The following is a 12752-nucleotide window of genomic DNA, read 5'->3' on the forward strand; positions in this document are numbered from 1 at the left end:
AAATTAGCTGGGCATGGTGGAGCATGCCTGTAGTCCCAGCTACTTGGGAGGCTGAGGCAGGAGGATTGTTTGGGCCCAGGAGTTTGAGGTTGCTGTGAGCTAGGCTGATGCCATGGCACTCTAGTTTGGGCAACAAAGTGAAAAAAAAAAAATTAGGAAATGAGAACAGCACACAGGAAAAAAAAAAAAATCCTCTATGAGTTTTACCAGGAGGTCATGAACAAGAGATTAACCAAGTACCAGTAAATTTTTTATTTTTTGAGGTCAGCGGGAACACCAAAAATATTTTTTTCGCATATTAAAAATAAGCAGCACACTTTTAAAATTTCATATCCTTAAACATAGAATTTGGCACTATTGGCAAATATGGCAGAATTTGTCAAATATCCATTTCTGGCCTAATTAAGTGCTTCAGGTTAGAATACTGGAAATAATGAGAGAAATACTAAGAAAAAGAGGGAAATGCTAAATGAAAAATTCATATTGATGAACATAGATCTAAATTAAAGATATTTCATGTACCAAAAAATTACAAGGACAACTATGATATCTATTTAAATATAATGTGCATGTACTATATAAAGAGGATCTTGGGAACCTAATTATATCTTGCAAAAATAAGTATCCCAAATCCTTTTCAGTTCTAAATTACAAACAGCCTCATTAAACTAAATACATAGGCCAGGCTAGGTGGCTCATGCCTGTAATCCCAGCACTTTGGGAGGCCAGGACAGGAATATTGCTTGAGGCCAGGAGTCTGAGACCAGCCTGGGCAACATAACAAGACCCCCATCTCTACAAAAAATAAGAAAAGTTAGCTAGGTAACCCTGTCTTAAAAAAAAAAAATCCAAAACTAAATACCCATTAATTCACTGTCATTTATGAAATAGAGATAGTACCAAAAGCATCCCCCCCCAAAAAAAAAAATCTTTAATTACAGTATCGGGAATATTCCTCCTCTTACTCCATATCCAAAAGACTTCTTAGACACTTTCTTACTATTCCAGGACAATATTTCATGGACTCTCATTCCTCAAGAACTTCTCCTTTGTAGCAGTTTACACATTTGCAGTCATTTACTTATTTGGAATTATTCGGCCAATGGCAATGTCTTCCCATTAACTTCAGACTCAACAAGGACAGTATCAGTGCCTGCACCTCACCTTGGTGCCTGACAGATAAGACAGCAAATACACGCTGGTGGCTGACTGTTAATTCCAACCCTGGCTCACTCCTAGCATACGTGCGAACATTTTTTAAACAAGAAAGCAGATGTTTATTAGAAACACCAGTTTAGAAATATGCATCCATGTTATTCAAAGTCACAGCAGTGCCATCTCCAAAGGCATGGACAAGTGACAGGGACCATTCACTGTGCTGGGGCAGCTATGAGCTCAGCCAGCTCTTCGTTCTTCCCTCTGGGCTTCCTCAAACTTTTCCATTTATTGTAAAAGTTTACTGTGTGGCTTCCTGATGTTTATTTCTATCCCCAAATAAAAATAACATTTAAAGTAAGTTTTTTTCCTAGCAGCTGACTAAATTAGCATAAATAATGACATATTCTTGGTATGGAAACTTATTTCTTCAGCAATAAAGAAAAAAGTGGCATGAAGCTGTTATTAACATGCTTTACAGGCTTCCATTTGGAATTAAACACTGTTCTCAGAAATAAATGCTGGTAAGTTTCAAGGGCATCCTTCTTTCCTCCAGACAGCTTGCCGTCCCACATCTGAGAAGAAAGACCAACTCTGAAAGGCGGCACACTTAGTATCCAAGGGTGTTACGTTAAAGTCCTTAAGAGAAGGGGAACTCCTCATTTTAGCCAAAATAGAACATAAGGAAATAAAATCTTCACATTAACTTATTTCTATGATTCCAATAAAGTGGATTCCTGGAAAAGTTCCTGTACTCTGAACTGTTGTCATAACTGTAGAATACTAACCATTCATCATTTTTTCAGGGTAATGGCCATGGTGTTGTTAAGAGGGTATATGTGAGTTATACTCTTCACTTGGAATTTGCAAGACTTTTTTTTTTTAAAGCAAATTTATTAAGTGTCTTCTTACCATACACCCACATATGAGGGGTTGGGTACAATTATGGGATATAGACCTAGAGGGGAACCCCTTGTGCCTGACACCTGCCTGTGAGTGGGTAGGGTGCAATTCTAGGACATATTCAGAGAAGGACCCCAGGCTAACATTTCTCTGCCTTTCCGCCCTCTGTGCTGATCAACACAGCACACCATTATGGTTTAAGAGACTTGGGTTCAGGAGTCTGACAGTCTGGGATATATCCTGGTTCCCTTACATTTTAGCTATGTAAACTTGGCCAGTTACTAGCCTCCAAAAGCTCAAGTTCCCTTCTCTGTAATATTATTTTTAAAAAATAATGCCTTTTTTATAGGGTTGTTGTTAGTTTCAATGGGTTACTAGTTGGATGGGGTTACTAGTTCTCTCTTAGTGTCCTGAAGAGCTTCGGAGGAGCGAGCTCTGTCTAAAATAAGGTGGGCTGGGCACCATGGACGCAGCAACGTAAATCATTTTACGACAGACCAGGAAAATCCTTCAGGCTCTTTTCAGAGCTCTGCTATAATTCTCCTTTTCAGTAGACAGGGATTACCAGCTCCCTCCCTTCTTGGCAGTATCGAGAATGCCAGAAGCTGGCAGGCCTCCAGAGCAGTAAGCTGGGGCTCCAGTTTCACTTCCCACAAATGGAACTCATATTCATGAATCTAAAAATTCTTCCAACTTACTCCTGGTGGTGATCAGGCCTCATTCCTTGAACCCCGAGAAAACACCGGGCTGCAGAAGGCTTTTAAACCGAGCTACAAAGGGCCCAGGGACTCGCAATAAATTGCATTTCCCTTTACATAATAGAACAATAGCTCTTTCTCACCCACAGATATGTTCTGACTTATAGCTACTTATTTGAAAAATTAAGATCAACTGATTAAAAACAACAGCTAAGTAGCATATAGGCAGTGAATGAAGCAGGGAAAATTCCTTGGATACAGTCAGAAAGCACGATCCAACCATGTCCCTTCCCTGGGGTTTATTGGTTACTGATTAAAATGATAAACTACAAGCCACTAATTTCTCTTGCCCCAACTCTCTGACATTTGTTCTAGAATTATTTATTTTGGAATGTTTTTGCTTTGCCGTCCCACATGGTGTTGAGGTAGTGATTCCACTCATCCCCCCAATCTGTACTGTATCTGAGAAGTGGGACCCATACCCGGACTTTGCTGATGGGGTGCCGGAAGCATTTGTTGTCTCCGGTCTCGCTGAGCGTTATAGCATAGAACTGTCCTTTGTTGAGGTAGGTCATGGGGCCCTCCCCCTGCTTCTGACGGAGAGATTTGGTGGCTTCCAGGGTGTACTGAAACGTGCCACTGTGAACAGAAAACAAACAGTGTGTCAGATTCGCTCACTTGGACATTTCTGCCTTCCGGACCAATTTCATAATAGCATTTTGTAGGAGTATTAACCAATGTTTACTCTATTTTAGAAACAAAACACAGCATATGGCAAAAGACATGAGACCAGACCAAAGGTCATTGCTAGTACAATATATACAACATTTCTAATAGTGGCCCATAAACCAGATGGTTTAGAAGGGGAGAAAGTCCATGATATGCCTAGTCAATTGTGTAGTCTGTGCCAGAAGAAACCCCGGTAGATCTTAGCTGGCAATTAGGGAGTGCCTGAAGCTCAAAAATTGATGGAATTTGCCACTTTTATGCTAACAACAAACCAAATGTATGAACATTTTTGTTCAATTCATGTATATACCTAAGCTTCTTTTTGTCTAACCAAGAGGTTGCAAATAGCTATATTCCACTTTAAAACATTTCAAAATGTGAAAATCCAAAACTCAAATATTCACTACTGAGAATCTCGTTCCTTAGCAGGGAATTTTTTTTTTTTTTTTTTTTTTTGTCTTTTGTTTGTTGTTTTTAAACCTGCAAAACAATTCATGACAGGGTTGCTCTAAATCAGGGGTTTGCAAATGATGGTCCAAATCCATCATGGCCATGGGCCAAATCCAACTCATTGCCTGTTTTTGTAAATAAAGTTTTATTGGAACACAGCCCTACTCATTTGTTTATTATTTATGACTGCTTTCACACTACAACTACAGGGTTGAGTAGTTGTGATAGAGACTGTAGCCCACCAAATCTAAAATATTTACTACCTAGCTCATTACAGAAAAAGTTTGCAGATCCCTGCTCTAAAGAGTGTCCTAATATTTTAAAATACTACTTAATTTTCAAAACAAAAACACTAATTTTTCCCAACTTTGAAGAACATGTCAATTGAAATGAACATAATAGGTATGAACCACAATCTTCTTTGTTTAACATGTTCTTTCAGAAATATTTATTTCTGCTGCACTGCAGGATGGCACACAGTGAAGATCCAATAACAAGCATTTTGTGTATGTTCTGAATCATCAGAACCTCTCCATTGAGTCTAATTTTTTTTAGCTCTTTCATTTCATAGTCTCTGGAAGGCTGGGTGCAAAGACAACTGAAACTTTGTCCCTTAAAATGGCCTCCTTACAGGATTGTGGGGGACTCTTGCTTTCTACATTAAGTTTTTCTATAATGTTTTATTTATTTTTTAACTTTTATAATGAGAAAATATTTTGAAGGGCAAAATAATATTCTTATATGATAAAAATCTCAAGTGAATTAATAAAATGTGGCATATGTATACCATGGAGTACTACGCTGCCATAAAAAATGAATTAATACCTTTTGCAACAATCTATATGAAACTAGAGACCATTCTCCTAAGTGAAGTGTTGCAAGAATAGAAAAACAACACCACGCATACCCACTATTAAATTGGAACTAACTGATCAGCACTCGTGCATACATGGAAGTAAAACTCAGCAGAAATCATGCAGGTGAGAGGAGGGAGGAGGGGATGGGTGAAATCATACCTAACAGGTACAGTGTACATGATCTGGGTGATGGGCACACTTAAAACTTTGACTCAAGCAGTACAAAAGCAATCCATGTAACCAAAACATTTGTATCCTCATAATATTCTAGGGAAAAATATCTCCTGCTTAAGCTAAGAAACTAAGCAAATTCCAGAATATGTGTCTTGGAATAAGGTGGGAAATAAACCATTCCAGATGAAACTGATTGCATTGTCATTTTGCCTGAAAAAGCAATTTCAAGATACTATCATTGAATCACAACATTTTAGACCTGGACAGGATATTAGGAATCACCTAAACCAGTAGTTTGCACCTTGTCCAGGGCTCAGACAGCTTTAAAAAACATGAAGAAAGCTGCGAACCCTATTCCTAGAAAAGGCACATATGAACATAAATGATTTTTTATATAATTTCAGGGATTAATGTCCCCCAAGCCTGTCCATAACACAGGACATGTACCCAGGATTCAGCCCTCCTTCCTCACTTCCCAGCTGAGGAGAGGCTGAGCAATGTGCTCACTCTGCAGGATGACGGCAGCAGCAGAAAGAGAAACCAGGTCCAGTGACTGGTAGGTCATTGCTCTTTCCACTGGCCCGACAGCTGATCACATGGTGCTCTGAATGTACAGCATGCAATATATGTATTTCCACATTTTAGGAGAGATTTGGAATTCTGTCTTTGCCATCTCCCACTACCTTCCCCAAAACACACACCAAATTCTAATTAGGATGATCAGGGGAGGACGAGTGGGGAACCCGAGACTGGAGAAAGACCTTGAAGGATCCAGACGACTTTAAGTGGGAGTGGAGAGAATGGAAAAGAGCCATACATGTAAAAGCAAAGAAGTAAGAAACATGGTGGGATGTGGGGTTTTAAGTAAAAAGGGACCAGAACATAGAGGGCCCTGACCATCTTTGTAAGGAATTTGTGTTTAATTCTGTCTGAAATAGTGAAATCACTGGTAAGTTTTGTAAACAGGAGACAGAAATTTATTTCTTGCCATTCTCTCTTGTCTTTAGGCATGATCACAACCAGGGTCTTTGAAAATGCCCCCTTTGCCTAAAATGTTCTTAATCCTCCTTCTTTTCTTAGAAAACATCTGCTGATAATCCTTCAAAATCCAGCTCAAATGCCACTTCCTGGGAAGATCTGCCTCCTGTCCTCCCACACCCCCAAATCTATGCCCCCCCAGGCCCATAGGTCCACCCAGTTCTCTTTTGTCTCTCTGTAGCAGGACTCATCATTTAGCAAGTGTAGTTTGTCTGTCATCACCCAGTCTCCTCCAGCAGTCTCTGGACCTCTTGTAAGGAGAGGTTATATCTTAGTTCCAATCCTACTTGCATTGCTGGTACATGGAAGGCACCTGAGTGCATGACAGCTGGTAGCTAGCTGTGTGCAAAGCAGAACAGAAGAGAGAAGGAAGTGTTGGCAAGGAGATCAGTTGTATCACAATAGTTCAAGAGAAAGTTGACAAGAGTAAGTTGAAAGGGGTAAGACAGGTAGAATAGACAATTCAGTACTTGGAAAGTGCTGGAAAAGTACGACAGGAAGGAAGGCAGACCCTTACACCTCTAGCTGGGGTGGCTCAGAGGGTGGATACATCCTTAGCCATAATAGGAAACAAAAGCAGAACAGGTGTGAAACAAGTAGAAGAAGAGGAAAAGAAAAATAAAGAGTTCCATTTTGTACCTGCTGGGTTGGAGGCACCTGAGTTTGAGGTTCAGAGGAACACCTAAGAAGCAATGTCTAGCCAATAGAAGGAAGAAGAAAAGGTATAGGCCCCAGAAAGTTGGTCAAGACTGGAAACAATGATGTACAAAGTCATTTGGATGGAGAAAAGAATCGAAGACAAAGGAAATCAGATTGTTCTGTAAAAGTTTACAAGAAAAAAGGTTTTAAAAGTACAACTTGGAGGTACATTTAAAGGGTTGTCAGTTAATCAGGTTCTAGGGATGCATCTCCTAGTAGCCTACCTGGATGTCTGGTCATACATGTACTCTTCAGCCCCAACGGAAGCACTCCGAAATTTCTGCAAAATAAAAAAAATCATCAAAATTAAAACAAATAGGCAAATCCCCTGGGACTTCACCATCTGCTTGGTGCCAGAAGAAATATAAAATTATATAAGACACTGTCGTATCCCTAGAGAGAGAGAGAAATTGGTTTAGGGATGGAATAAATGCATATGAAAAACAACAATAAAATAAACTATAAAACAACAAATGACTATGTATCAACATCCATGCTGAATCACTCATTCATTCATTTATGTGTCCTAACTAGAACACTATAGAGTGGGCATTGCCAGAAAAGGAAGATCAGCAAAACTGTGGGAATATTTCAGAGAGGCTGTAAGCTTCACCCTGACCCATGGAAGCTAAAGAGAACCTGGATTATGTGAAGGAACTGAGAGAAAATAACCTATGAGAGTGAAGACAAAACGATGAGGACACGTGTTGTGTGCACAGGGCCAAGGACACAGGCCTGGCTTAACCATAAAGGGAGGATCTGAAAATCTAGGTCTTGCTGCTCAGTAGGGGAGCCACTAGCCACATGTGGTAGTAAAATTTAAGTGGATTAGATTTAAATAAAATCACAAATTTCCCTGATCATCACCTAAATACAAATCTGGGAACGACACCAATTGGATATCAGACTGAGGTGGGGGGTGGGGGAGGGGATGGGGGTATGCCTACACAATGAGTGCATTGCACACCGTTTGGGGAATGGTAAAGCTTGAAGGTGCTGACTCGGGAAGGGGGGGTGGGGAAGGGAGGGATATATACCTACACAATGGGTGCAACGCGCACGACCTGGGGAACAGACACGCCTGGAGCTCTGACTTGGGGGGAAAGGCGGTACATGGGCAACGTATGTAACCTGCAATTCTGTATCCCCCATAACAAGATGAAATAAAAAAAAAAAAAAATCACAAATTCAGTTCCTCAGTCAACTAGCCACATTTCGAGTATAAATCACCACAGGTGGCTAGTGTGTGATTTATTGGATAGAAATAAAAGTTCTACTGGACAAGGCTGATTTAGGAAAAGGAATTTATACTTAGTATAGTTAGAATTAGTAAATTTTGGAGTAAAATTTGGTAACATGATGAAAAAAGCATTTAAGGAAGCGACTTTGAGATAAAGAAACAAATTTCCAAGGTCTTTGCTTGAAAGAATATACAGTAATCCACAAAAACCATGGTGAATCAGCATTACTAAACATGGCCAGAAGGAATTACTGTTCATGCCACAGAGCTCTGCAGCCTGAGGACAGGCTAGCCTACTAAAGCATACTGCTCTTAGAAATTCTACGGTTTTAATCCCCCAGGTGATGTGAGAAGGTGTGACACTACGAATCTTCAGACTCAGAAAGACTATCAACTACACGCTGACTGAAACACAGAATCCTACTCCAATGCCTGAGCTCATGTGAATAAGAACTGTGAAAAAACAAAAATATATATTACAGACATGGATATTACTTTCTTAATGCTTAATTTTTTTCTTTAATTCTGTTCTATTATCTTTATAATTTAAAAAAATTAGATAGTTCACCTAGAAAGCATCGCAATACTTTAGATGAGACCTGATTACATGGATGGGTCACGTGGCTCTAAATAATTTAGTATTAAGAATTAGAACCCAAATGCTTGGGCTTTTCTGGTTACAGTTATCAAGTCTCCACAACTGCCTGGAGACCTTTTAATATAATTTATAAGATGCCAAAAAGCAGTCAGACAACCAATATCACCATATCTTACTGTGATTTAATATAGCACATCTAGAAATTTGGACTCAGAAAAAATGATAATAAAGAAGTTATCATGACACATATTTAATAGATTACCCTTAAAGGACCTTAGACGTCAGGCAATAGTAAATACACTTAAACCCTGAATATTGGAATTCTACTTTTTCTTGGATGAGGGAGAGGAAACATCTGCTAAGAATCTACTGCAAAAAGACAAGGATTCTTTAACTGTGGGGAAATCACATATAGTTAAGTAATTTCATGTATTTGATCAGCCACTAATTTTTTAGGTTCTATCATTCATTCATTCACTCTTTCAATAAATATTTACTGGATATACCTTATATCAGGCATTGTGCTAGGTGCTATGGAAACAATGGCAAACAAAAAGAAGTCCCTGCTCTCATGAAGCTTCTGGTCTAGTAGGGAAAAACGTTAATCAAACAATTAATCATTCAAAAAAAATTACAAACTGTGTGCAAGCACTCTGAAGAAGAGCAACAGAGTTCCATGAGAGCACATCACATTCTCTTTCTATGATAAGGTGAAAATTTGCACCAGTGGCGATCAGTCTTGATGTTCCTGAGAGTACAGTGTTTCCAGAGGAAAACAGACAAGGCCAACAGAAGATAAGCAATGCTTCCAACAGAGCCCAGCAAGATAGTGACACAGCTACAGAAGTGCATAGCATCCCTCCTTCTGAGTGACTGTGGCTTTCTTTACAAAGACATCCTCAGACCCGAGTTGTTCATCCCATCTCCTGAACAACAATTACTGAGATACCCAGTTTTTCTGGGTACCCCTACATTTTGACAATATCCAATCCAGAGATGGTTGTCACTTCCATAATCTCTCCTTAGACTCATCCAGCACAAGACCAAACACCATGCAGAGCTCCTCTCACCTGTCCCTGACTGAGATGCTCCTACGGGTTCCCTGCTGAGGCAGGCCATGTAAGTGTAACTTTGCAGATGTCTTTGTGGTGGTCTTTGGCTGGTGGACTTAGACACAAAGAAAACTGAATCTAGTAGAAGTGGAGGGAGAGAATATAGAGGGCTTCCCCTACGGAAGTCACACAGGAGGAACAGTGTGTATACAAGGTGGTAAAGAAAATTCTAGAACAGCACTGTCCAATATAACTTTGTAGGATGATGGAAATGTTCTATATCTTCACTGTCCAATATGGTTGCCTCTAGCTGGATATACACTTAAAATGTAGTTAGTGGGACTGAGAACTGAATTTCTAATTTTATTTCCTTTGAATAATCACATGTGGCAAGTGGCTATGGTATTGCACAGCTAAGTTCTAGAACCACCGTGCATGAAGGTCCTGGGTCAGGAGCGAGGATATCAGGTTCACAGAACTGATTGGAGCCCAGAGAAAACAAAGCACAGGGGGAAGGAGGTGGGAGGGGCATTTCAGAAGCAGTGTCTGCGGTGCCTTGTGAACCTGTGAAAGACTTAGACCCTGATCTCGGAGCAGTGGGAAAAAAGTGAGTGATGACATGATCAGATGTGCATTTCAAAAAGACCATTGCAGTCACAGTGCATAGAAGCAGATATAGCAGTATTTTAGACCAGAGAAAGTGCTAGCTTGGGTATGGCGGAAGAACAATGGAGAAAAATGGATGGATTCCAGAGATCTTAATAATGCAAAATTGATAGAATCGACAATGAATTGATGGTATGAGGGCAGAGTAGAATGTCAAGAAGAAATTCTGGTTGCTTGAGCAACCAGAAGGGTAGCAGCACCACTTATTAAGGTGGAAAACACAAGGAAAGACTGTAAGTTAGATTTTGTATAAGTGGAAAGTCAAATAGGCCATTGGACATAAAGGTTAGGAACTCAGAGGAGAATACTGGACTGGAGAAAGAAATTGGGACGTCTTTAGGACATAGACGATAACCGAAGCTACAGACATGAGGCCAAGAGCATCTGCAAGAGGAAAGAGTGATCAACAGTGTCAAATAATGCTGCAAAGTTAAATAACAGCTTTAACAGAACTGGGACTTTCATAGACATTCTATACACTAAGTGGGTAAAGGACCACTATGAATCTGAATAGTGGGCCATCCAATACTATCAAATTTGACTACACATAAAAAAACCTAAATGTTCCTAAAGTATAAAGCGTATATGCTAGGGATTTCCCAAAGTTTTGCTTGATGCCAAAAAAACACATTAATGAAGTGACAGACATTTGGTGGTACTATGTCCACTACATCATATGTTTAAGATAAACATAATAAAATTGTGTACATTAATCACCTGAGACCATGTTCCAATTTAGTAGATGAATCAACACTTTAAAGATTTTATTCTTTAAATGTGTATGGGAGAATGGACTACCAGTAATCAATCGACCATGTTGGAAAGGGTTTAGATCCAGGTTCACTTTCAGTTTCAGGCTACTGATGAATATAAAATCAACGGACTACTATACATCTATTGGATAATGGCAAATAATCATTCTTTGCTTTCATTTCAAGATTCTCTGCAAACTATGCTAATTCTACAAATAACATGCCTGGAGTTGAATTATGAACTACATGGCAGAGCCATCTGATGCTCACTCATACATAGTTCTTCTCAATTCCTGAGCACACAGGAGAACTAAACTTCTCAGCCCTCTTGCAGTTAGACTGATCATGTGACTAGTTCTAGCCAATAAAACGTGAGCAGAGGTGATATGTGCCACTTCTAGGTCAAAGTATTTACAAGTCAGCATGTCATCTCTGTGATCTCTCTTCTCCTCCTAGGGTGACACCGGAAGCCACATGTAGAGATGGTAATGTCACAAGATGGAGGATATCTGGATTCCTGAGTCACTGATTGGAAGAGACCTCTCTGTATATACACATCAGAACTTTCATTAGCAAGAAATAAACTTGTATTAAATCACTGAGATCAGAGTTTCCTTTATTCTTACATCAGAAACTATGGTTAAGTGACTGACCCAAAATTGTAGTACTGAATAAGCAAATTCTTCCTTCCACTTTAATTTCTTATTATAACTATATCTATATGATAGTTTAATAAAATCTCTTCCATCTCTTAAGTTTTAAATGTTTCCTAAATATATTTTTGGTCTTAAATACCACTCTGATTTATCAACTATACTCTGTGCTTATTAGCTGTGTGACTTTTGGCAAGTTTCTTAACCTCTCTGAACCTCTGCCTCTCCATCTGTAAAATGGGAAAAATAGCATCTTCCTTGCAGAATTGTAGTAAGGATTAGAAATAAAACATGTCAGCCACAGTGCCTGGCACAGAGAACTCAATAAATAATAGCTATCATTATTTCTCTTCACAGGTACAGATTATAAGTTTCTAGAAGGCAGAAATCATGGCATGCCCTGATTTCTTTCTGCCCTCTACTCTCACTTCTACCACAATGCCTAATACTCGTACAAACCAACAAAGACTTGCCAAACATTGTTACGAAGATGTAGAATAAAACATATATCAAATTATTTACAATTAATCCATTAAAGTGCTCTTTAATACTAACACTGTCTTTTGAAAATTCTCAGCCTGAGTCAAAGCAAACTGTTCCCTTTCTTGCTGTCACCACCACTGTACACACATACACACACACACAGAAGAATTGGTCTCAAATAGCAAATGAAATTTGCTTATTCAACAAAGGCACTAAACATCTTAATAGTTTACCTAAAAGGAGTACTAGAGTTTAGAGAAATTTTCTTGGTGAAATTACTCTGAAATCACTTATTCTTATAACCAGTTGGCAATGAAATGGCTAAAGATCATAGAAGATCATTCAGTTTCATTTACATCTGGCTAAAATACAATATGCAATGTAAACACCGACTTCCAAGACAAGGCAAGCAGCTCAACCAATGTCAGTGGGAATAGTCTTCACATTTAGTTTCTGGTAAGTTTCTTTACTTTCTCATCTACTTCAAAATAAAGCCCAAAATACAATAGCTTCCTTTCACAAGCCTCTTTATCTACAATACAAACACAACTGATAACACATCCCCCAAATAGCATCATGGTTCCGTTGACATTGGACCACGTCCA

The 12752-nt window shown here is 39.1% G+C and overlaps 1 protein-coding gene across 1 annotated transcript in view; it reads right to left on the reverse strand.

The window, feature by feature from the left end:
- GRHL2 (grainyhead like transcription factor 2) overlaps window positions 1-12752 on the reverse strand; it is a 116982-nt gene that overhangs the window by 86312 nt on the left and 17918 nt on the right. The window contains exons 4-5 of the mRNA XM_069466166.1: window positions 6928-6983; window positions 3239-3395 (exon numbers count right to left, since the gene is read on the reverse strand). Of these exons, the coding sequence (XP_069322267.1) occupies window positions 3239-3395; window positions 6928-6983 (213 nt within the window). The remainder of the gene's footprint in view (window positions 1-3238; window positions 3396-6927; window positions 6984-12752) is intronic.

Source organism: Eulemur rufifrons, chromosome 3 (genome assembly GCF_041146395.1).
Source record: "Eulemur rufifrons isolate Redbay chromosome 3, OSU_ERuf_1, whole genome shotgun sequence".
Taxonomy (NCBI): domain Eukaryota; kingdom Metazoa; phylum Chordata; class Mammalia; order Primates; family Lemuridae; genus Eulemur; species Eulemur rufifrons.